This window comes from Neofelis nebulosa, chromosome 8 (genome assembly GCF_028018385.1).
Source record: "Neofelis nebulosa isolate mNeoNeb1 chromosome 8, mNeoNeb1.pri, whole genome shotgun sequence".
NCBI classification, from domain to species: domain Eukaryota; kingdom Metazoa; phylum Chordata; class Mammalia; order Carnivora; family Felidae; genus Neofelis; species Neofelis nebulosa.
The window spans coordinates 83,052,797-83,079,004 of NC_080789.1; the positions used below are offsets into that span (position 1 = coordinate 83,052,797).

The 26,208-nt window shown below is 40.1% G+C and overlaps 1 protein-coding gene across 3 annotated transcripts in view; it reads right to left on the reverse strand.

Moving 5' to 3' along the window:
• Positions 1–276: 276 nt before the first annotated feature.
• Positions 277–26,208, reverse strand: part of SSPN (sarcospan) — a 36,842-nt gene continuing 10,910 nt past the window's right edge. Inside the window, exons 1-3 of one of the 3 annotated variants that reach the window (XM_058743300.1) lie at positions 10,458–10,541; positions 9,865–9,951; positions 277–2,710 (exon numbers count right to left, since the gene is read on the reverse strand). In XM_058743300.1, coding sequence (XP_058599283.1) covers positions 2,345–2,710; positions 9,865–9,951; positions 10,458–10,508 — 504 coding nt within the window. In that variant the 5' untranslated portion in view covers positions 10,509–10,541 and the 3' untranslated portion in view covers positions 277–2,344. Of the gene's footprint in view, positions 2,711–9,864; positions 9,952–10,457; positions 10,542–26,208 lie in introns of those variants that run through there. The other 2 variants (XM_058743298.1, XM_058743299.1) reach the window with 2 other exon arrangements.

The following is a 26,208-nucleotide window of genomic DNA, read 5'->3' on the forward strand; positions in this document are numbered from 1 at the left end:
AAACTAAAGTTATTCTACCATGTGAAATACCCTGTGAATTGTTTGTAAAACATTGAGCACCTTAGTGATGTGTAGACTTTTAATTTTCTAATATAAAACCAGTAGTGTTTGCTATAAAAAGGAATTCAGGGTGTGCTTCTAGTGGTGCCTGATTCATAGCAATTAGCATTAAATCATCAGTTTCTCTCTCTTTACAGAACAGCCTACAATATTTCAGATTCTCTGTCATTTTCTTCTTTATGTCAAAAACTGTCCAAATCAGAATGGATTCAGCTATTGTTTTTTTTTTTTAGGTCATCATCCGGATGCTTGGTGTTCTCTCGATATAGTTTTTGCGTGTAATCCAACCTCTGCTCCAGAGTCTTATCTACTAAGTGTGAGTTCTTGGCCTGAGCTGGTGTGTAGGAAGGCCATTTTTTAAGCAAGTCAATACATTAAAAAAAAAGGTTTTAACATCTGTTAATCAGGTGTTTTATCTGGAGGACATAAAAGCTTTTTACAATTCTCCAACTAACTGACTTAATGTTTTTCCTTTTATTTGGATATTTATATTGTGTAGAAATTGACACTATCGTCACAACCAATGGAATTGTTCAACTATTTTCTAAGGCAAACAAGAAAATGATTTTCTTGTAGGGTAGAATTTCATGACTAGCAGAGTATATCAAAAGGCAATGTGGAGAGGCAAATTCATCTCAATTATTATCTTGAATTTCTGATTTCAATAGAGCATGCTAAGAGAGAAAGATCTTGATAACATTTATGCTGCATGCATTTGCATTCTGAGCTCCTTCCTTAAAATATTGGTATTGTTCAGAACCAAGTAAGAGAGAAAAGACTCCCACCCCAGCGTGCCTGTGCTTTTTTAAGTCACAGTAACTTAAAAACAAAACAAAATAAAAATTACCTTCCCAGTCAATGGGCATATGCTCAAATAAGGACATCAAGACATTAGTTCAAGTCTCTAGGTTGACTGGATACAAATATCAATAATAAGATTGCATATCAGATGCACTTTTGTGAATGGAACACTTCGGCATTACCCAGTCTTCCTCAAAAGTACTTAGCTGCCAAGAGAGATACTTTATAACGTATCACAAATGTGCTATTTGTATAAACATTTCCCATTACAAATGCTCTTGTTTTTGTTTAAATGAATATTTTTAACCTGAGCTATTAATAAAGAAATTTTTTTCTTCTCCTTTGTAAAGCTTGGCTTTCAGAAGAAAGAATCTTTAAGCCTCCTCTCTTGTGAGAGTAATTTCTCCTAATGCCGATGGTGCTACATAAGTACAGACAGGGCTCATTAAGTAGGCTTCTGAGCATAATTATAATTAACAATTAGGTAGAAATTAGTTTTAATGATTTGTTTTAGATGGTAGAATAGAAGCATAATGTAATTATTTTTAAGCCTTCTACATCATTAAGAATACAACTACCACCAACTTTCAATTATTGAGAAGCAGACAATCATCCAAAGTATTTAGTAAGTGATCTACTTACAGAGCCAAACTAAGGGAGCGGAAGAGAAAAGGCCTCCACCCCAGCCCAGGTGCTGATAATTATTTAGCCTTTGCAAAGTCTCTTCCTTTTCTACTCTGACCCTTGAAGCTGTTTCATGCCTTGAAGACATCTCTAACCAGGGAGAATCCAGAGAGTCAACCTAGTTGCTCAGCTCTCCCCCCTTTCTACAAGGCATAGTGAAAGGAATGGGGGGAGGTGGGAAGTTCTGGAAACGACCGCAAAATTTAGCAAGTGGTCCTGAAATGCCAATGCACACTATAAACTGAACAGGAAAGAGGATTATATAAATAATGAATAAAATGAGTACAGGTTTTCCCCGCTATCCGAAAGTTTGCTCTACGCCGTTTTGCTTTAGGAAATATCTACATTAGCACCCATTTTCGCCAACCAAAAGAAATCTGAAGATTTCTGCTTCTACAAAACAGTGTCTTCGCTTTACCCCATTTCGGTTCACGGAAGTTTTCATGGGAATGCTCTATGTTCAGAAAGCGGGGGTGGGGGTAATCTGTACTAAGAAATAAACTCCAACCTGCAAAAATAAATGTATGCCATTCCTTCCCCGTTCAGTGTTCTTTTAATGTCTTAAAGTCAATTTGGATCTTATTTTCCCTGTAAGAATTTTTAAAAATACTATAGAAACCTGAAGAAATGCTCTTATTTCCTGAAAAATAGAACAATATTCATTTACAACAGTGAATATTAGTTATTGTTGAAAGTTTTTTTTTTCTTCCTTTCTTCCTCTTCTTTTTCTTTTTCCTTTTCCTTTTTTGACCCCAGCTAGTCAGTGTGCTGTTTTCTCTCCCACCTTTGAGCGAGTATGTTAGACCTTTTGCTGCTGGCCTTCGGAAGCTGTTAGGGAGCACATTCGGACACCCACGTAAAAGACCTGGTACCTGTGTTTCCACATGACAAAACAGGCCACCAAGCACACAAGGCCGCAGACCAAGTTAAGAATCATTTGGATGAGTAAGAACAGTTTGAACGTGCCGGTGATGCTGGTACAGTCAGTCACATCCCTGTACACAAAGGTCCTGCTGAGCGGCTCCAAGGAGGGCAGTTTGCACTGACAGGCATCAAGTGCTGTTCCACAGGTAAACTGTGTGAGCTGCGAATAGTGGTGGGCAGCGAAGGCCACGGCCAGCACGCAGACCATCAAGCCCAGGGCACTCAGCAGAAAGTACAAGAGCTGCAAGAAAGCAGAAGAAAACCTTTCCAGTTACAAAGCACAGCGGGTGACTATTTGACAAAACTCATTAATAAAAGCTGGTCTTTTTCTTCTCTGGCAGGAAGTTCCCTGAAGGATGGGGCTGTTGTCTTTTCAGTAACGGAGTACTCGTGACATAGGAATGGTTCCATGTCGATTTGTTAGTGAAGCAATCCGTAAGCCCTGATCGTATTTTTATTTGCCATATGGATGCGGAGTGCTTTGCATACACCAAGCCAACAATATTAGCTTGATGGTGGATACTTGTATATGGATGTAGCAAACTTTAGATGAATCCCAAACATGAGAGCCATCCCTGAAAGACATGCCATGATTGTTTTGACCTCAAAAGCTGCTCATATGAAGATTGCAGAAAGGCTAGAAGGTAAATGAAAGGCTAGAAGGCAATGAAAACACTGTATTGGCCAAAATTGGCAGTGATCGATCAACTAGCAACACAGGTTAATAAAAATGACTGTGGTCAATATAGTGGTTGCCAACCTGTGTCCAGAAATGCCAGGAGCCCCAGTAAGAGGTTGCTAGAAAAAAAAATTATGGTTCCAGAAGGTAGACGACTTGATGTCAGCTTCCTCACCTACAAGTGTCAACCCAAGTCCACCTCTAACCATCTAGTTCCTGAGTACAAAAATTAACTCTAAATGGCTCCTCAGCTGCCGAGGCTCTGAACACATTGGCCTGTGTTGATAGCCTTGTGATGGAAAAGTCTGGTTCAAGTTCCAACTCTGCTGCTAAAGAACCATGGAATCCCCGAACAAGACATTTAGCCTACACCTGAAATATGTTGATCAAAAACTGTGAGTGCTTGTTGACACAGTCACAATATAAACCATTTTATATGACAAGAAATGTTCTTGGGATTGTACTCACCTACTGGAAATGTTTCTGGTCCCACCTACTGAGGCTCTAGATGAGGAACAGAGTCCCCAACTGTCGGGACTAGTGTACTGAACCAAGTTCCTAATGTGAGATGTACATTACCATCGTCCAATGTTGTGTGTAGGGCAGTTCTCATGAATGTGAACTCCCCAAAGTAAGATTAGTTCTACTCATGTCCAGGGCTAGATTAAAGCAGCTCTGAAAAAATTATGCACTCTCTCTACTTCCAATGATATGTAGTTTAAAATAAAAACATATAGCCAAGATTATAAAATATGTGTACAAAAGTCCTCCAAATGAGTTATTCTCCACATGGTGACAATTTCAAGTGTTTTCAAGTCTTAAATATAGAATACTTAAAAATGTATTTTTTTCTTCTTGAATGTGGTGTGTGTGTGTGTGTGTGTGTGTGTGTGTGCTGGTGCCCTATCCATGTGTCTAGTTTGCTTGAAAACTTGACTGAGGGCACAGGAAGAGAGTGGAACTGGTTAAAGCCACTTTGTCTTAACATGGCTGCAAAGCCAAGGAGTGCATGGATTCTTTGCATGTCTTCATCAAAGATATCATAAACGCATACACTAATCTTTTTCAAATCTCTTGAAGAATTGCCAGATGGAACTCAAGTTTTTTCATCCCTGAAACAGTTTATTGAAACATCTTATATCTCAGGGACATAACAAGGATAACTTTCTTTTATTGTAATTTTCAGGGTTTTTTTTAATGTTTATTTCTTCTTTTTTTTTTTTTTTAATTTTTTTTTTTTATTTTTTTATTTTTGGGACAGAGAGAGACAGAGCATGAACGGGGGAGGGGCAGAGAGAGAGGGAGACGCAGAATCCGAAACAGGCTCCAGGCTCCGAGCCATCAGCCCAGAGCCTGACGCGGGGCTCGAACTCACGGACCGCGAGATCGTGACCTGGCTGAAGTCGGACGCTTAACTGACTGCGCCACCCAGGCGCCCCATAATGTTTATTTATTCTTGAGAGAGAGAGAGAGAGAGAGAGAGAGAGAGAGCGCATGAGGGGGGTGAGGGGCAGAGAGAAGGAGACACAGAATCCAAAGCAGGCTCCAGGCTCTGAGCTCTCAGCACAGAGCCTAATGTAGTGGGGCTCGAACCCATGAACTGAGGGATCATGACCTGAGTCAAAGTCAGACGTTTAACCGACTGAGACACCCAAGCGCTCCAACAAGGATAACTTCTATTCAACGTGTTTAGTCCTCCTTTGGAGGAAGGGAAGCAGATAAATACAAGGGGCACCATTAAAACATTTAAAAAGGAAATATTTAATTTGTGAAATTGAACACATCACCTAAATTTTTGTGGCCATATTTCCTGCAAAAACTATAGTGCTTAGGCTAAAATGTAGGAGTTTTTATTTTTGTGGGAACATTGGAGTAGAATATTTGAAATATTCTGGGTTGTTATGAAATATTCAGGCCTGACGATTGACTTCAAACTCCTGATACCAAGAGCCAAATTAAATCGTGCTGGTGGTGCTGTACATGTGTACCCACTGTAACTGTGTTTCCAGTGCAGGCAGCACGGACCTGGGAGCTATTTGCTTTGGGAACATGGGTACATTGGTGACTTTACCAGGAGGGAAGGCCCAAATTAAAGGGGTAATTTCCCACCTGAGAGTCATCTGCTTAGCAGAATGGCCCCAATTGGAGTTTTCTCTGCACATTTTATTGCCACCAATGGCTGGAACTGAGGAAGTCTTGTAATAACCCTCCCACCTCCAACACACACACACATCCTTAGCAGATTTCTATAACATTCATTGGGACACTATCTTGAGGCAATGACAATAATCCCTCCTTCAGTCTGTAAATAATTCGAATGGCTGCAAAAATATTATTCTCTCACACAATCACGAAAACCCATTTGCTGAAATGAGAATTTTGCCTGTTTTTTTAAAAATGTTTATTCTGTTTTTGAGAGAGAAAGAGCACAAGCAGAGAAGACGCAGAGAGAGAGGGAGACACAATCCGAAGCAGGCTCCACGCTCTGAGCTGTCAGCACAGAGCTGGAAGTGAGGCTTGAACCCACGAACTACGAGACCATGACCTGAGTCGAAGTCAAAGGGCTTAATCAAAGCCAATCAACTGAGCCACCCAGGTACCCCAAAAGTTTGCCTATTTTTAAAAGATCTCCTTTTGGCTTAGATATTGGAAGATTTGCTCAAGACATTTAACAAGTGTACAGCCGAGTGATGGTTATGAGCATAAATAGGGGAGCCAGACTGCCCGCTTTCAAGCCTGATTCTCCCTTTCTTAGCTGTGGGCCTGGAGCAAATTAATCATTCCTCGGCACACCTATGTTACTTCACCTTTAAACTTGGAATGATGATCATAATAGCCCTATGGTCATAGGCTTATTATAAGGATCAAAAGAGTTGATATCTGTAAAGGGCTTAGAGCTGCCTCTAGTACATAGCAGCACTGTTTAAGTATTTGTGAAATCAATAAACAAATTACTAGAGATGGAAAGAGCTGCCAGTTCTCAAGACTCTTAGGGTATCAACTTTACGGGCTTTGTCTTATTCTCTGTCATGTGGGAGTAACAATGCAGGCTTGGCTTGTAGAAAAGATGTAAACATTTACACAGACACAGGGATTGCTCAATTTTAAGTGAGCAACTTAAATATGCTGGGAGCCCAAACAAAAGCCTTGCCCCTTAGCTCCTTGAATATGAATACACTTTCGTTGGTGCATAGCTCACACATTGTGATCCTGCATCTCCCACTCTGTGAAAGCATCAGGCCAAGTAAACAGGAGTGAACCACAGCATCAAATTTCGTATCCATGCTAAGACCTAAATGTATACTTGATCCCCCAGGCCTGCGGGCTACATCTGCAACGCTGTAGCATTTCCCCAACCGCTCCCCCTCCCCCCCTTCACTGGCTTTTAATCCATCTGACAGCAACAAGCTTCTGGGTTAGAATCTGTAATTTAAAATCAAGTGGCTTGTTTTACCTACGCGGCACGAATAAACTATCAGTGAAAGTGTTTACGATGACCTTGGGAATGCGAGCAAATATATCTTGATAAAAGCCTGGCTCGGGACGCATTTGTCTTGCCGGTGTCAGCCCGTGTGTCTGGCGCTCGGCAGCGGGCGGGGCGCCGAGGCCCCCGGAGCTTATGTAACAGCGGCGCCCAGGCGCGGCTCCGCTCGCTCGCTGCCTCTAATTGGTACCCGGCTGCGGCTTCAACGCTCGGTGACTTTGGAAGGAGGGCGGTTCGGCTTCGATTTAATTACCTTCCCGGGTGGCAGGGGTGGTGAGGCCCGGCTGCCGCTCGCCGCGCAGGAGGGGGCGGTAGCAGCAGCCCAGGGGCCTCCTGGCTGTGGGCACGAGGCGAGTGCGCCTTAAATGCCCTCCTGGGGAATGTGCCCGGGAGTGTTTGCAAGCACATGAACCGGACACGTTTCTGCAAATAACCAAGGTGAGCCCCGAGAAAACAGGGCCACGGGGAAAGGCAGGCGGCCCAATCGGAGGCCGAATGGCCCGCCAAGGCCGCGGGCAGAGCCCCGGGAGAAAGAAAGAATGCGCCGGTGGTGTCGCGGGCCTGCCAGAGAGCGGACTGCGCTAGCCTCAGATGAAAAGACCAGTCCCGTGGCTATTGTCTCCAAGAAAAAGGGAGGGAGTGTGTGTGTGTGTGTGTGTGTGTGTGCGCGCGCGCGCGCGCGTGCTCAGGCTGCAGAGAGACGCAGTTAGCACCCCTTGACTGGTTGCCCTGGCCATCTGGGTCTTCCAACAGGAGAGAAAAAAATCTTCAACAAAGCTTAGGCCAGGGTATACGCAGGCACTAAAATGCGGTAAGGCTAAGTGAGAAACACATCATGAAGATCCATTTCGTTCCTCCCCCCCACCCCCCCATCCAATGGTGTGGAAACACAAGGAAAGTCTGCTGTAACCTGTTGTGCCTTTGGAAAACCTGGAGATTGACTGAAGCTCATTTTAGACCTGAAGATAATGTAGCGGGCACCTTAGAGAGCTGGCAGCAAGCATCACTAAAGGTCACATTCAGGAGAAGAGAAAAGTGCCTCCGTATTTGTCAATGTCTGTCACAGGTGGAAAAAAAAAAAAAAAGGTGGCTAATGAGATCTTCCTAGTGGGGAATTCTCAACCTGGCTGACATTGGCAGTGACTTTTTTATTTTATTTTTGCCCTTGCTCCTTATTTCAAGTGCAGATGTTGAGGTGGCTTTGGGGCCTCTGCTGGGTCATCTGGAGGGGAAACGAGGGCATTTCACATAAGCTGATGAACGTAGTGTAGAGCACTTTTTACCTAGTGAAAGAGGTCCCTGTAATTTAACAGGCCATTTCTTATTAGGCTTCCAGGGATTTTTTTTTTTTTTTTTTTTAATTCATCACTAAGCCTTATTGTGTTTAGTGAGACCTCTACAAAAACAGTAAACATGGACTGATGTCTGCTCTCTCTGGCCTTCTTTAAGGAACACCCTCAGACAGAAAAATTAAAATTTCCAAATGTAGGTATATCCACCAAATTCTGTCGGTTTTTTTTTTTTTAAAGAATCCATTATTTTTTTTAAGTTTACTTATTTATTTTTTGAGAGAGAGAGAGAGCAGGGGAGGGGCAGAAAAAGAGGGAGAGAGAATTCCAAGCAGGCTCTGCACTATCAGCACAGAGCCTGATGTGGGGCTTGAACTCACCAACTGTGAGATCGTGACCTGAGCAGAAGTTGGGCACTTAACCGACTGAGCCACCCAGATACCCCCATTATGTTTTTAATTAGAAAAGTTATGTCTAACTATTGGAGAACATTTCAGAATTAAAGAAGAAACTACAAAATGCAGCTATCCTCCCACTACTCACAGATAACCATTTTTTCTATGCACTGAGAGCTATTTTTTTTATTTCTGTAGGATCACACCATAGATTTTGTGTAGCCAGCTTTTTTTTGACTAGTTAATATAATGTGAGCACTTTTATTCCATTATTACCCTTTTACAACATGATTTAAATATATGTACATATAATATAAGCACTTTGCTTTTTTATGTCCACCACTTCAACCATACTAGAATAAAAAACATATTTTCTGGGGCGCCTGGGTGGCGCAGTCGGTTAAGCGTCCGACTTCAGCCAGGTCACGATCTCGCGGTCTGTGAGTTCGAGCCCCGCGTCAGGCTCTGGGCTGATGGCTCGGAGCCTGGAGCCTGTTTCCGATTCTGTGTCTCCCTCTCTCTCTGCCCCTCCCCCGTTCATGCTCTGTCTCTCTCTGTCCCAAAAATAAAAAAATTAAAAAAACGTTGAAAAAAAAAACATATTTTCTGCCTCTTTGTAATTTCTAAATAATAGAATTGACTTACTCTTATGCATTATGCTTTCTTGTGAACAAAGAAGTATCTAATTGTTATGTGCTTGGTTATGAAGAAAAAGTAAACAGTGTGAGTGGACCAAAAAAAAAAAAAATACCCAACAAACGAATATTACAGAAAACATTTTGTTGTCTGCTACAAGTGGTTGAAAGAAAATGTAAGAATTTGATTTCTCCTAGCTCTGATTGCTGGGTTGGGTTTTTATCTCCCTGAACTCTAAAAGGGTGTGTCTATGTTTCCCTTTGGACTAGATTCTACTGTGCAGTGAAAATGCTGTGTACTTGAATGGGCTCCGACCAAATGCACTGTCTTTAATGGAGAAAAAAATCACATGCACGTGAAAGACACACACACACACACACACACACATACACACACACACACACACACACATGTTAAACCATGCATATCCTACCCACCTACCTCCCCACCCCCAATACCCTCAGGCTCTTGGCACAGATCATTTGGATGCACCCAATATACTTTTTTTGTCTCAGTGATCCCACCTACGAGAGGAAATATACTTAGACTGCTTCCTTATTAAAATATTCTAAAAAACCCCAAGATATGGAAGTGGGCAGTAACAGAGACACCTTTTCCCTGGCCAAGTGTTTTGCTGAACTGATGAATTTTCAAAATTCTTTGTAAGGGCACTGAAGGACAGACTTTATGTGATCTATGCCAACTTAGTGCATGGAAATTAAGACTTAAAAAAAAAGACCAGCATTACCTTTGGGGTCTGGATGAATGCCCTCCTAAAACATTTTTTTGGCCTGCCTAAAAATGCAACTTCTAGTATAATCTGATATGCAACCCTTTAAAAATCATTCTTTTATTTTGTACTTGTGTTTTTTTCCCCACGTGACGATAAAAGAGAAAAAAATAACAACTTACTTTCATAACAAACTGGATACATGTCCGTTCGTCAACTTGATATGAGACACAAAGCATAAACAAACCAAGATACGCCACTAGGCAGACCTGCAATGGAGAACATGGACGGAAGGATGTTATCAGGGCAAGTCGTGCATTCTAATGACATCAATCTCAGTGTCTTTCACCAATAACATCCTTGTTATCCAGGTGCTCATTTCATTTACTTATCTTTATGTGTTATTTTTCTCTCGGCTCGAGGAACAGAGTTTTTTAAAATAGTAAAATCAATTTGTTTCAATTTAGCCAGTATTTATTAAGTCCTTTTGATGTGCCAGGTGCTATGCAAGGTCCTTTCGCGTGTACAATGATGAATAAAACCTCCTCAGCCTCAATAAGTGTACGGTCCAGTCTAGGCCAAGATAAGTGGACATGCTATTCTAAGGCAGGGCATTACATGTCAAATGCTATTCAGAGAAGTACAAAAAGAGGAAAAAAACAACATTGAGTTGGGCAATTTAAAAAGACTTCACTAAAGAGGTGGATTTGAAATGGTCCTTGAAAAGGATGATGATAATAATAATGATGATCGCTAACATTTACTGACTACTTACTTTGTGCTGGCCGTCTTCTAAGGGCTTTGTATGGATTTCCTCTGCAATCATCACAAAACCCCATGAAGCAGGTGCTGTTATGATCCTCATGTTATAAATGAGGAAACAGAAGCACAAAGCTAGTAAATAATGAAACCAGCACTCAAACCAGGTGGTTTGGGTGAAATAGCACAAGCAATAGCACAGAGGTAGGACGGCACAATTGTGGGGGGAGAGTAGTAAACATTTACCCGCAGTCGAAATAACAAGACATAGAGCAGAAAGGTAAGTTAAAAATCTAGGGATACAGGATTGATTTCATAAGCAGTGGGACTCCCGTGAAAATTTTTAATCAGACAAATGACGTGATTCAAGGCATCATGTTTCAGGAAAATGAGCAGTGGTGTTGGGTGGGTTGGCATCCAACCCACATCAGGATTATTATTTTACTAATCTAAGCAGAATTAATATATCAGGTGGGCAGGAGCTGAGATGACACAAAGTCAGGGAAAGAGACAGAGAGGAAAGTTGTGGTCCTAGCAGAATCTGTATGTCTTGGCTATTGCATGCTGATAGGAGGACACTGGCAAGGGAGAAATAGGAGGTGATCCCCACGTGCCTGAGTGTCCATGAAGGAAAGAAAGGCACGTGTCTGGCTGAGAGGACGCTGGGAAGAGGAATAACAACTTTGAGACAAAAGATACTCGACTGCTTTGTCAAACCAGATTTTCTTTTTTAGTGCCCTGAAGTTTTGCAAATGTGATTTAGAGTTTCTAATCAAAGTGTATCTGTTCACCCTTAATTTTGGAAACATTAAAATGTTGCTAAGTTGTACTTTAGGATAGAAACCCTAAGCAACCCTAAGCGCATCTTCGGCTAAGTACGGTTTTCCTAGAGACGGATGTTGGAAGGGTAGCTGAGTGTCACCTGGTAAGCCATTAAATGACTGGTTTGGTAATAATTTCTACCCCTAGGGCTAGCTTTACACCACAGGGTAGCAGAAGTGTTTACTTACAACATCAACATAGCATTTTAGGGTAACGCCTCTATCCTAGTCTCTCCTTGTTTACATAATCAGTAACTTGCTTGTGCCCCCGTGGGTTCTCAAATTGAGCGCTGTTCAGGTTTCTACTGGGCCGTGATGCCAAAAGCCAGACCTTCCTTTAGTGCCGGCTCTTCCATCATTTGGACTGGCTGATAAATTAATAGTAAGTAACATTCCCAGCACAGGGATATAGCATTAAAATACAGGAGCATGGCACAGGCTGGAGAGATCTGGGCAGAAAACAAAGCAGGTAGGACCCAGGGAGGCAACTTTTCAGCAGAGGACCGGCAGGTGCAGAGTAATGATACTGAAGTTATTTGTGTAGACCACAACATGACTGACATTTCCAAGTCAGGGATGAACTTCTTTCTCAAAGTTCATTTTTAAAAGTTAGGTAGAAGTTTGATAAGACCTGTAGGGACTCACTATGTATTGTCACATTAAGAATTTACACAACTGAAACAATGGAAGAAAGACCTCCTTTTTTGTTCATTGGCAACAAACCAGATGGAGGCTCCTCAACTTGCTTCTGTGAGGATTGTTAAATCCTGAAGCACGTGCCTATATGTCCTTGTTAGTGTTTGTTTGCAGGTGCATGCACAGGGTTGGGCTCTCTCCCACATGGCTATCTTTGTCCCTAGAGGCTCTTGTGAAGCTGGCACTTGCCAAGACTCCTCTCTTTGTCTTTATGAGAGACACATTCCAACAATCAGGCCTAACTGGACCCGCATGTTAAAAATCTGCCTCTGTGCCTTGCTTGAACAAATTTTCCCACGTTAGTAGTATCTACTCCTTTGTAGCTTTCATTAGGCCAGTTTCCAGCAAGAAGGTGCCCGGGAACATATGACCTCATTCTAGGGCATTTCTCATGGTCAACTGACAGAACTCTTTTGAGGACATACACTAGCCAGACCCTTTGCACAGCTCTGGGAACTGAGAGGTGAAAAGATAGAGTCTCAGCCTTCAAGGAGCTCTCTCTCTCTCAGTCCAGTGGGGAAAGAGAGCACAGTGAAGTTAGAATACCATCTAAGTACTAGGACCTCATCTTCCATAATACACAGGAGGGGTGATTAACCCAAAGGCAACTGGGGGAAACTTCCTGAAGGGAGATGGATTTGGAAGGATAAGCAGAAACTAGTTAGGAGATGGATGTGAGGAAGGGTCAAGAAAGTACCAGTAGGTACAAAGGCATCCAGAAGTGCAGAGTAAACATCGAGGACTCCCATAGCTCCAGTGCAGAGGATAAGAGAAGGCACAAGAAGTGCTTACAGAGATGGCCAGGAGGTAGGTCACAAAGGACTTTTGTTTCCTTCTAGGGCGTTTGAAGTGGAGGGATGGTATGATCTACTTTGCCCTTGAGAATGGTCCTTCAGGCTGTGAAGAATGCACTGGGAAGGGAAGACCAGCTAGGAGGCCATTGTGCATCTATGGAGAAATGATGAGTGCCTGAGCTCAGCTAGCAGTGGGGAGAGAGAGTGGGTGTGTTTGAGTGACACGAGGGAGGCCGAATCCTTGGGCCCTAAATAAAGACCAGATGTGAAGGCTGCTGGGGTTGGAGGGGTCAGGAAGGTGCTCAGCCACCTGACTTGAGCTGCCAGGTGGATGGTGTTGATATTTAAGGAGACACAAGATACAAGAGGAAGAGCAGAATGGGAGTGGAAAACGAAGATGCCCACAGGGATTCAAAGCTCACTGCAGGGGCCTAGAGCTCAGGAAGGAGGTCTGAGCTGCAGATAAACACTTGTTAGTCATCAGCATATGTGAAGTAATTGAAGCCATTAGAAATGCTAGACCATCCAGAAAGAGTCTAGTGAAAACAGAAAAGAGCCAAGTTACCCAATTATGCAGAATTTTTGACTCTTTTGAACAGAAAGCATCTTAAATATACTTCTTATAATCTTGGTTTTACTTCATAACATGTCTAAATATTATGAAACTGATTACCCTCTTGGATTTTTGGATTTCACTTTGAGATCTTTGTATAGCACATTTGCTATGGAACCTGGTTAAACTCAACACATTTTAATTTCTTAGCCTTGTGCTAGGGCTCAGTGGGTTCCAGGAGGGGGGACTTCTTTTTCTTACAGATCTGCATGTTAGAACAATACTTCTGTATCAGAGGGTTTATTGGTGTTCAGCACCTTTTAGAAGAGTAGCATTTATCGAAACTTAAAACTGAAAGCTTTGTGGCCATGGGGAGGTAATCAGATTTCTCACGCCAGACTAAGGGTCTTGTTTCCTGAGCTGGCAGGACATGGACGCTCCAGGAAGACAGGGTGTTCTGACTTCCCAGGCAGGGAGGAGGAGCTCATGTTAATGAGACACCCGCCAGGTCTATCTGGAACAACATTCCTGGATTCTGGGCCAGAGCTTCCATTAGATTTGGTGAGGTGAGCCTCATGGAACAGGAAAAAAGCAGTTATCTAAGGTTTTCAATAAGGCACTCATTGGACCAGACACCCAGGCCTGGGGTGGACAGGTGGTGTCACTGAGCACAAAGCCAAATAAGAGTGGGGTAGCATCGGGGAAAGTAGTGTAGAGAGGGCATCGAGGCTTTAAGAACTTGTCCAGTCAGTTCATGTACAGATGGAGAATTATGCTAATAAGAAAAGCTTGGAATGAGTTTTTTTTCAATGGGAACAAAAGACAACTACTGTCATCTTAAATCAATTTTTGGATGCACGTGTCTACAATTTGTTTTCTCTTTAGTGTAAAGAGAAAACCGAAGTGCTAAATTCCACCTTCTGTCTAAAGATATTCTTTGTCTGCTTAGAGCGAAGGCTGCATTCTCTCTTGTGGGTTAGAAAGTTAAACAGAGATGAAATGTTCTCTGAATGTTAGATCCATTTCTAGATGGATGAGTCCTGAGTCCTGTCACACACTGTTTCTGTTTTTGTTATTTGGCCCTATTGTACTGGCAATGGTGCTTTTTAAGGGTTGGCATTATGAATAAAAGGTGAGTGCTGGACCAGTGTCTTGGAGATTTACCTAGACATCACTTTTTTTTTCCTTTTCATTCCGGCATAGCTAGAAGATCCCATTCTAAAACATTTTGTGAGAACGTGAATTATTGGTATTTACTTCTCCCCATGTCATACGTGTTTATATCCTGGTCTTGTGACATTCACACAGCATCCAATTTATTTGTTTTCTTCTTTTAGTTGTCGACAGAGCTGCTTGACAGGGCTATCTGGGGAATACAACCTTCCCCTGTCAAATGCCTTTCAAGGTTTCTCTCCTCCTTCTACCCCCACCCTCTCATTTGTGGACCTGAAATGTGACTCTATTCCTGTAAGTTAATCAACTTTCACCTTTATATTCTGTCAATATAGTAACAAGATGAACTCTCTTCTCATGTTTGCACAGACAATTGATCAACAAGAGATGTAGCAGAACTGTAAATATTTCTCTGGATATTTCTTAAGAGAATTTCTGTGGATTTTCATCTATTTAATAGGATTTAAGGTCAAATATTAGAAATCACTTTCAACAAATGATAAACATATTGCAATCTGTCAACTGAATGCAGTCTCACCCAGGAGAATTGTTGATTAACACATGGTGTGTCCGATATTTAAATAATATATAAAAGAACCTTTCATGAGCATCTATTAAGAGATGTTTATTGGATCAAGATTTCAGAAGGATGGGAGAGAATATTTTAGCATAACTTAAGCATTTTTACTGGATTGTCATTGCCACGGCGTTATGGTAAGACAAAGTCGAAGCCGGTGGTTCAGAATTACTTAGAGGACTTGGTAAAAACTGGCCCAGTCCCCAGAATTTCTTATCCAATTGGTCTGCAGTGGAGACCAAAAATTTGCATTTTTAACAAATTCCTGGGTAATGCTGGTGTTGCTTTTGCTGTTAGTCCTGAAGCCACACTTTCAGAACAGGTAGTTTAAGCTAAAAACACAGTCTTCTAAATGCTAACACCTGGTCTGGGGTTTATCTGAAAGTTTGAGGTCTAGAGTGATACACTGACAAGAGGGGTTTCCTACAGAAGAGCTGTTTATTATAAGTAATAATGAGATATAATAACAATTTTCTCATAAGGAAGTTTAGTCTTTTCTATCGTAGGAATCCTTAAAATTGAAGGGAAAACACTTCATTGCTATCAACATGAAGTCACTGAACACAGAGTTGGGAAGAGATGGGCGCAGTCAACTGTCACAAGCCCACCAGGAATGCTGTAGCACATTCCTACATCTCTACCACATTTTCTGCCTTTTCTCAGCCCCTTCTCTTACAGAAGCATCTGCTTCCCAAGTGGGATTCATCTGTAACTAAAGGGCAAAGTTTAGCACATTATTCTTTCCTAGTTATTTGGAATCCCTAAAACCAGCCTGCAGAATCACATAAAAAGATGCAAGGGAGGGAGAGATCCAGAGAGCAATCCTAATACTCATTTCCTGACTGGAAATGGAGTAAGAATTGGTACAATGTAATCTTTCAGATCTTTCTATTAATGGTCGTCCTAATCTAGGTATTACTCCCCACTGAGGTTAGCTCAACAACCTTTATTGAAGTAGATACTAGGAGTATAAGGAAGAATAAGATACAGTCTTTGCCCTTTAGAAATTTACAGTTTAATCCCTACTTTGTTGAAGAAGTGAGGCATAGGAAAGTTAATTGCCATGGGTAACGTCGTTTGATCAGTTTTGGCCAGGTGGGAAAATGAACAGTCAATAGTAGCTCATACAAATCCATCCTTACTGTTCACTCATCGAAACCCCCCATCCTTTCTAAATGTAAGGGACATTGAATCAACTGTGTGTTTTTTTTTTTCCTCCTGTGTATTAGTTTTTAAAGACAATAAAGTTTTTGGTGCTAAATAGGACTTAAATATGGTGGAACTGTGAGGTTATTCCCTCCCCACATTTATTATTATTAGTTACTATTTTAAATTACATTTTGGGGTAAACGGACTCAAAAATACTCCTCCTAAACAGATGAGGCAAGAAAGGTGAAAAAAACTCTTGAAAGCATGAAACATTAATTAACAGTTCATTCAACAAGTGGTAACTGCTTTTTAGTTCTGTTACAATCAACTAGGAAACTGTACGTGTAATTAAATGCTGCACAGTGGGAAAATGTGGGCTAGAGTTGATGCTTGACTCTATTATTTTTGTAGCTATATGATCTTGAACAAAGCTCATTCTTCATAGCCTCAGTTTCCTTATCTATGAAATAGAGACAACAATGCCTTCTTTTGATGGTTAATTCAAAGATTAATGATAATGTAAATAAGGCGCCTACAATAATGCTTAAGAAATAACGGGAGAAACACTGGCAGTAATTATTATAATAATTATTATTGCAAGTCACTCATATGTTTATTAGAGCAGATCAAATTTAGAGCATATTTAAGGGCTCACAAATGAATTACCAATTAACCACGTTTAAAACTGATAGCACATACACTGTGTTGGTTACAACTGCCACACAGTCTACTCTGTATTAGTGGATACCGGTGAATATATTCCATAATCTTTATATTTACAGAAGAAAAGCTAATTACCAAGCCTAAATGGTTAGACATTTTAATGCTAATTTTGAGCACTTTTACATGCCAGGCATTAAATTAAGCACTCTACGTAAATGATCCCATTGGGTCTTCATGAAAATCCTATGAAGTAGTCACTATCATCAGCCCCATTTCATAGATGAGGGAACTAAGGCTCAAAAAGGTTTTATGCTCAAGGTCACAGAGCAAAGATAGAGCTGCTGGCTGCACCAGAGTACAGAGCCTGGCTCTTAACCATCACCCAGCCTGGCCACCTCTATGGAGGAATCTGGACAGCACTGTAAACAAAGTGAGAGCTGCAGATATTTAGAGAACATTCCATTATCTGCTCCTCTTCCATGCTGAATGGTGTGAAGTACCACTCCGGAGGCATAGTGGGGAGAAGTCTTTGAGATTGCAAATGACTGTCCAAGCCAGGAGAAGGTGACACAGTCTTTAAGACTCAGCCTCTTCATGGATAACATAGAGAAAAGAACACTTTATAATTTGTTTTAAGGGTCATGAATGATGTGCCTGCAATTGCAGTAGATAATGTTTTTTCTCCATCTCATAGGACCTCAAACTGTGCCAGTATAACTTACTCTGAAACTTGAGCTGAAATGAATAATACATATAAATGTAGCCCTCTATCACATCTTAGAAATAATCTCATTTCGTTCATTTAACAAATATTCGTTCTGTACCTACCACGTGCCAGGTACTCTTTGAGGATCTGGAGATACTTCAGTAAATAGAAGAGACCAAAATCACAGTGACCATAAACAAATGCCTTAGTAGATACATCCTATGTCAGTCATAGAGGAGCCATGGAGAACATAGGACTTAACATCATTGGTTCTTTTTCCCATGAACAGGACATTTAGTAATTAGCAAAATGCAGATAAGTCCTCAAAGCGGTATGTTCCCTCTCAAAAACTGAACTGGTAATGCCCACTGACCCCTTAAAAAAAAGACGATTGACTCACGGCTTTCTCTTATGAGAACCTTGCTGGGTCTGTTATTCCAACAACATGTATCTGCTCTAAGTTATCTAAGACCTAACAGGCTCCAAAAAAGATAACCTATACATGCTTGCAGGAAAGGGGCAACAGAGTGTAACTATATAAAGTTTTACAGCAAAATGGTCCACGTGCGTAAAGACAGAGACAGAGGCAATATATCTTAGCTCTGGATCTGACAGACCTGGGTTCAAAACCCACCTCCACCACATTCTAGCTTTTTGTCCTGGACAGGTTAACTTCCTCAAGCTTCCGTACCATCATCATTTGTGGGATGATCAACAATGCCCACTTCAGAAACTGTTGTAAGGATTATGTGCGACAGGAGAGGTGAAAGATGTAACACAATACCCAGCACGTATGTAGCAGTCAATATACATGTGTCAAATAAATAAACAAATCTATTCATTTAGTGACTTGGGCTACTTTAGCTCTCATAGCAAGGGCCCACTTTTCAAAAATCTTTCCAATAGTGTTGACATAAATAGTTTGCAAATACCTAAGAGTTCTAAAGTTCATTTTCTGCTTCTTTTCCCTTCTGCATCAAAACTATTTATTCTCTACTACCCAGGAAATTCCAATCTTGGTAACCATGCTGAGCTGCATATGTTTCTCTGATTACACTATTATGGTTTTACAAAGACAAGCATTTAATTTCTGAAAAACTACTGTCCAGCTAAAAATATTTTCTGTCCAAAGCAGATCCAAGATTAGTATCACCTTTTAAAAAAAAGAAAGAAAGAAAAAGCATAATTGGGGGCACCTGGGTGGCTCAGTCGGTCAAGCGTCCAACTTCAGCTCAGGTCATGATCTCACGGTTTGTGTGGTCAAGCCCCACATAGGGCTCTGTGCTGACAGCTCAGAGCCTGGAGCCTGCTTCGGATGCTGTGCCTCGCTCTCTCTCTCTGCCCCTCCCCTGCTCGCACTCTGTCTCTGTCTCTGTCTCAAAAATGAATAAACATAAAAAATAAAGTATAATTGTTTTAGCCAAACTTAGTGCACAGATACTAATGGGAAATTCCAAAAGTGATATAAATATAAAGATTCAAAATCAACCAAAGAGTTTATGGCAGTATTGAACATCAAGATGCGAGAAAAAGCTGTAACCATCTGTCTCTAAACACTACAATATTAATGTACAGGCATTAAAACCCAGAACATTATTATAAATTTGAAAAAAAAAATCTTGGTTTTTATTAAACCAAGTGTGAAGTAGTAGCTTCTTTTCCACTTAAAACAAAACTATAGCTAGCAACAACTTTTTATGTCTAGCAACTTTTGCTAAGGAGAATTTTCTTTGGCTCATCATACATCAGAAAGGGATTCAATGCCTTTTCATTGGCCTTAGGAATCTCCAAACCCAGAGTTTCACTGTTTTATGCTTTTCATTTTTGTTTTTTCCTTAGAGTAAAAATAGTCAATGGACAGCATTAGTCAAGAAATACTCTCGTAATTCAAGGACTAAATTCTGCTTACCCTGGGTAGAGTTTGGGTTACAGCACACACTGTCATGGATGCATTTCCCCATCCTCCTGTGGGGGTTGGGGGGAACAATTTGCAATATTTGCTTTGCAAAGACAACCTAAGAGATTAGTTTTAAAAGAAGCTCAGTAGATGGGGTGCCTGGGTGGCTCAGTCAGTTAAGTGTCTGACTCGATTTCGGCTCAGGTCATGATCCAGGTCAAAATCTCTCTGTGAAAAGGCAATTCTAGATAACCAGTTCTATCACAGAATATTATTTCTTTTCAGAGTCTAAAGACAAATGACACTTGCTCCATCACACCTGAGTTTAGCCCATCTGTAATATGCACTCAGTCTTTTTCTCCCCTTTATTATTATATTTGACTGAGGAATTGATACTTGACAAGTCCATGTCTGAATTACTGTAAATATATGTATAGACTTTTCATATATGGTGTGCAACGATACTGAAATTGAATCAAGATAAATAATTTATGTGGTAATGGATTGAGTTGAAAAACAAAGCAGGCCTTTCATCACCGAGAACTTGGCTCAATCTAGATTTCTTTGGAAAATAACTTGTAGAAACAAGATTTCTAAGAAGTAATGAGGCCATTCTAAAGGCAATCATTGCTCATGTAATCATCAGTGATGAGACAGATTCACCTTCTCTGTTGCGATAAAAGCTCTCATTGGTTGGTAAAGAAGTAGGGAATAGTAAAGAGCAGTTACATACCAGGCTGAAATCTTTCCCATGGTAGGATATATCCTTTATAATTCAAAGTGGTGGCTTCCTTTATAATGATTTCAAACTATCTGATTGCAAGAAATATATATATATGTACATATATATATATATATAATTATGTACATTTACATATATTGTATATATTTGTATATAATATACATATATATATATATATATATATATATATATATCTTTAATTTTCCTAGCCAGTGCTGCCTTGTAATTGTATTTCTGTGTAGTTTAGCCACATCTGTTGTGCCAGCACAGAAAGAGCAGAAAGGAAAATGTGCCTGTCAAGTGACTGCCTTATTTCTCAGCACACATTGTGCTTTGCAGATGTTCACTTGTAGCTCATTTGTTGCTTTGTAAGATAACAGAAAACTATCCTGACGGAACTGATAAAAAGGAGTTGAAATTTGTGATCAGCAGCTGGATGAAGGGAGCATGAATCCCCCAAATCCTATGGATATAGTGTGCTTTCCTTGATGTCCCTGCCAATTTAAGGCTGGAAAGCTAGGGAAATCTTTGAGAGATGTGCCAGCATGAAATTGCTACAATTCATAAGTTCCAAAAACCTTGTCTAAAGATTATTGCAAATAGCTCATTTTAGACCAGTGAATCTCACAACTGAGTGTTGTATCAACACAGAGAAAACAGAAGACAAATCCAACAACTATCGTAATGTATGACTTATCATGGAAACATTCAAGTAGAATCCCTTTGGTTTGGGTCTTATTTTAGTATTCTAACAGATTTGTGTATCTATGTTAACATTCATATTTGATAGTAACTACTGGGAATTTTTGCAATTACATCCTCAAAAAACTAAACGAGCACAAACAACAGAATCGTGAAGCAATAAAGTTGGTTGTGGATGAAAACTAGGTTTAGGACATGAATTGTGCCTTTCACCTAAAATGCCCTTTTACTTTTCCATCCCTCTTGGTACAGTACTTCTCCTTTAATTATTTTGCATCCAGTAATATTCATTCTTCAAACCCTGCTCAAAAATCTCCTCTACCCAGACAGAGTATGTTTCGTTCATTACTTACTGTATATATTTGCTCATTTATTCCGTAAAACAATGCAATAAGTAAAAAATACTGCTCCGTCTTATAGAAAATTGTGACTGAGAGAGGTTAAGAAATCTGCAAGTTGATCCAAAGACTTTTTTAAACATCAGGAGGTTTTATTTCTGCATAATATTAAAGCCTAACTTATATGAAACTCTTCTAGCTGTGAAATACATTAAAATGCTCTGAGCTTCCACAGGCTAAGAGATGGAGCTAAGACCGTGGCGTAAAGGTAGGCCCCTCAAATGGCTACGCCCTTACATGACTCAAAAATAATGAACCCACTAGCACTGGAAGTCATCAAGAAAACTGTTGTCTTGGCTGATGGTGGAGGTGGAGGTGGAGGTTTTGAGAAAGTAACATGAAAGCAGTCCTGAAAAAAAAAAAAAACTTGATTTTTTTCAACAAAAAATTGTGAGGAGGACAGAAAGAGGAAGGGGAGGGGTGAGAGAGAGAGACATGATATAAAAGAGAGAGAAAGGGTAAGTCTTTGAATAAAGGAAACATAAGAAATACATAAACTAATTGCAATGTATAGATCTTATTGGGATCCTGATTCTGACACTGAAGAAATATTCATGAGTTAATCGTGGATATTTGAGCACTGATTTGATTCTACTAAGAAATTGTTAACTTGTTAGGGATGATTAGTATTTTGATTATTTTTAGTCTTCATCTTTTGACTTACATATGAAGTATTTATGGATGAAATGATATAATATCTGGGATTTACTTCAAATAAACCAATATGTGGTGTGTGGGTGTGGAGTTTCAGAGCATATAAATGAAGCAAGATTGATCATGAGTTAATAATTATTGAAGCTGGGTGATGGGAACACAGGTGTCCATTATAATATTTGATCTACTTTTTTTGTATGCTTGAAACTTTCCATAATAAATAGGTTAAGAAAAAAAAAGTGGCTCATAATAGCACTGGGGCACCTGGAAAGAGAAACCATCTTGAAGGGTTACACCCTCAAATAGGCCACAGCAAATTATTACATATAAAGAAAGCCTCTTGGAAAATGAACTCACAAACCAACTATAGCAATCCCATAAACAATCAATTCATTAGTGAAGGCCGGCACTGTATGCATTAAGTTTATGTGTGCACACAAAGATACACACTCTCTCTCTAAGAATTAAACTTTGTGAATTTCAAATAATGGAACTAAAGCAAGCCTATAGAAAAAGTACATTTGGGGCACCTGGGTGGTGCAATCAGTTGAGCGACTGACTTCAGCTGAGGTCATGATCTCAAGGTTCGTGAGTTCGAGCCCCACATCAGGCTCACCGCTGTCAGTGCGGAGCCACTTTGTATCCTCTGTGCCCCCTTCTCTCTGCCTCTCCCCCACTCGTGCTCTCTCTCTCTCTCTCAAAATTAAATTAAAAACAAAAAACAAAAAAGCACACTCAAAATAACTGAAACCATGAAAGAAGAAACTGAAAACGTGAATAAAGAACAGGGCACTTTAAAAACACCAGGGATATATTAAAAAATAAAACATCAATGAAAACAAAAGACAAGTTCTAGAATGAAAAAAAATCATTGGAATTAAAAACTCTATGTAGTAGATTAAACCCAACTGAAAAGGGGAATAGTGAACTAGAAGATAGATCTGAAGGAATAACCCAAAATACAGAACAGGAGATAGACAGGAAATGCAGCAGAGAGGGTAAGAAACATGAAGACAAAATAGGAGGTCCAAACGTATCTCTAATAGTAGTTTCAAATGGAGAGACTAGAGAGAGAGAGAGAGAGAGAGAGAGAGAGAGAGATTATTTGAAATAAATAAACAAAAAATAAATAAATAAATTTTTTCAAATATTTAAAATATTCAGAAATGTTTTTCAGAATTGATGAAAATGCAAAAATCTTCGCTCCAGGAAACATAACAAGTCTCCAACAGGAAAAACAGAAAGAAAATCCACATTTGGACACACTGTAGCTAAACTGTAGAACATCAGATAAATGGAGAGAGAATCTTTGCTCACGTAGAGAAAGTACATGAATCAATCAAATGAAAATACCAAAAGGATTTTTCTTGAAACTTCAAAAGAAGCCAGTTCTTTTTTTTTTTTTAATTTTTTTTTAATTTTTTTTTTTCCAACGTTTTTTATTTATTTTTTTTGGGACAGAGAGAGACAGACAGAGCATGAACGGGGGAGGGGCAGAGAGAAAGGGAGACACAGAATCGGAAACAGGCTCCAGGCTCCGAGCCATCAGCCCAGAGCCCGACGCGGGGCTCGAACTCACGGACCGCGAGATCGTGACCTGGCTGAAGTCGGACGCCTAACCGACTGCGCCACCCAGGCGCCCCAAAAGAAGCCAGTTCTGACATGTATATGGAAGAGAATGTGGCTAAGTCTCACCAAGACAATTTTGAAAACTAAGATGGGACTGGGGATGGGTACAGGTGAGCTGCTTATGCTACCATCTTCATCACAAGGTGCGCTGTAGTGCTGTTAATTTAAACATTGTGTTGGGGCGCCTGGGTGGCGCAGTCGGTTAAGCGTCCGACTTCAGCCAGGTCACGATCTCGCGGTCCGTGAGTTCGAGCCCCAAGTCGGGCTCTGGGCTGATGGCTCGGAGCCTGGAGCCTGTTTCCGATTCTGTGTCTCCCTCTCTCTGCCCCTCCCCCGTTCATGCTCTGTCTCTCTCTGTCCCAAAAATAAATAAAAAACATTGAAAAAAAAAATTAAAAAAAATAAACATTGTGGTATCGGCATAGTGAATGACAAATAAAATGACGAAATTAAAGAGACTTACGGACACAATTCTCAATCTAATATGGAAACTTGATAGATGATAAATGGCCATAGCATTTCAGTTTGGAAAGGATCAATTATTCACTACATAGTACTGAAACAATTAATCACTTGTATGAGAAAAACTGGACACTACCTCACATCTCATGCAAAAAAGTTAGGACACATTAGGTTAAAGATATAAATACGAAAGCAAACCTTCAACATTTTTGGAACACAGTCTAGAAAAATGTCTTTGTGACCTGGAGTAGAGAGAGACTTAACATATATCAAAGCACATACCATAAAAAAATATTGATAAATATAGGTATGTTAAAATTAAACCTTATTCATAGGGCCACCTGGGTGGCTCAGTCGGTTAAGCGTCCGACTTCAGCTCAGGTCACGATCTCGCGGTCCGCGGGTTCGAGCCCCGCGTCGGGCTCTGGGCTGATGGCTCAGAGCCTGGAGCCTGCTTCCGATTCTGTGTCTCCCTCTCTCTCTGCCCCTCCCCCGTTCATGCTGTGTCTCTCTCTGTCTCAAAAATAAATAAAAACGTTAAAAAAAAAATTAAACCTTATTCGCAACAAAGGCACCATAAACAAGGATAAAAGACATGGTACCAAAAAGAGAAGATATTGCCAGTAGCTAAAACACAAAGGTTAAATAACAAAGAAAAGAAATTCTATAAATCAATGAGTAAGAGACAACTCATAGAAAATATTTGTTGAGTAAATAAACACTAGAAAACAAATAAAATGGCCAGTAAACATTAAAATACATTCAACTACCATAGTAATCAGAAAAACATAAATTAAAACAAGAAATTGCATGGGGGTGCCTAGGTGGCTTAGTCAGTTGAACAACCACCTCTTGATCCCAGCTCAGGTCTTGATCTCATGGTCATGAGTTCAAGCCCCACAGTGAGCTCCATGCTGGATGTGAAGCCTACTTAAAACAAAACACAGCTCAGGTCTTGATCTCATGGTCATGAGTTCAAGCCCCACAGTGAGCTCCATGCTGGATGTGAAGCCTACTTAAAACAAAACAAAACAAAACCCAAGATATTGCACACAAATAAGATAGGTAAAAATTTTAATGGTCTGACAGTAACTAATGTTGACAAGTTGTAGATTGGTGGGAATTCTAATTTACTGCTGGTGGGAGTATAAATTCATACACCTGTGGCTTTGTGGCCCTGACTGGTGATAGCCAGTAAGTTGAAGATGTCTATATCTTATAATCCAATAATTCAATTCCTAGGAATGTGCCCTAAAGAATCTTTGAAATACGTGCATAGGGAGCCATGGAAAAGAATGTCCATTGCAACACTTTGTAATTGCAAAAAAAAAAAAAAAAAAAAATCAGTTTTGAAAATAACCTAATATCTCATCAACAGAATAAATAAATTGTTGTATATTCATATAATGAAATATAGCATAGCAAAAGTGAATGAATGGTATCTATGTACTATTATAAATTAATCTCAAAAACAATATTGAGCAAAAATGATGCCGTGTCACCATTTATATAAAATTTAAAACATAAAACACAATTATTGATTGTGGTTATATACTTATATGAAAGTATGAAAACACACATAGGCGTGATAAACATCAAATTCAGGAGAGTAGATAACTCAGGAGAAGGAGGGTGGGGTCGGAGAATATGACTAAGAAAACAAACAGGTGATGTCAATGTATTGTAATGTTTTATTTCTTAAAAAATACTAAGACAATTAATGAGAAAATATTAAAATGATAAATCTAGGTATAAGCAGGTGATTGTCTTACTATACTCTATATGCCATTATATGCGTGAAAGTTTTTGTAATTAAAAAATAATCATAGAATTGCATAGAGCCTCTTGTACTTATTTAAACCCACACAAAAATGAAAGTAAGGAGTAAAATAAAAAATTTTTGGAAATCGTTACCAATTGATAGAGCTAGGATTCTACCCACATTTGTTTCATTCCAAAGCTGATGCCCATTCTGCAATTTCAGACCCCCTCTCCTTGACTTTTCTGATCCTCTCTGGGCAGGGTTCATCACAGCCTCCACTGTGCTATCTTCATCAGGGTACCACTCTTGCACTAGGGTTTTTAAACTGTATTGTAGCTGGTTGTACGTGTGTCCTCTCCTGGACACTGAGCTCCTGCTGGCACTGTCCC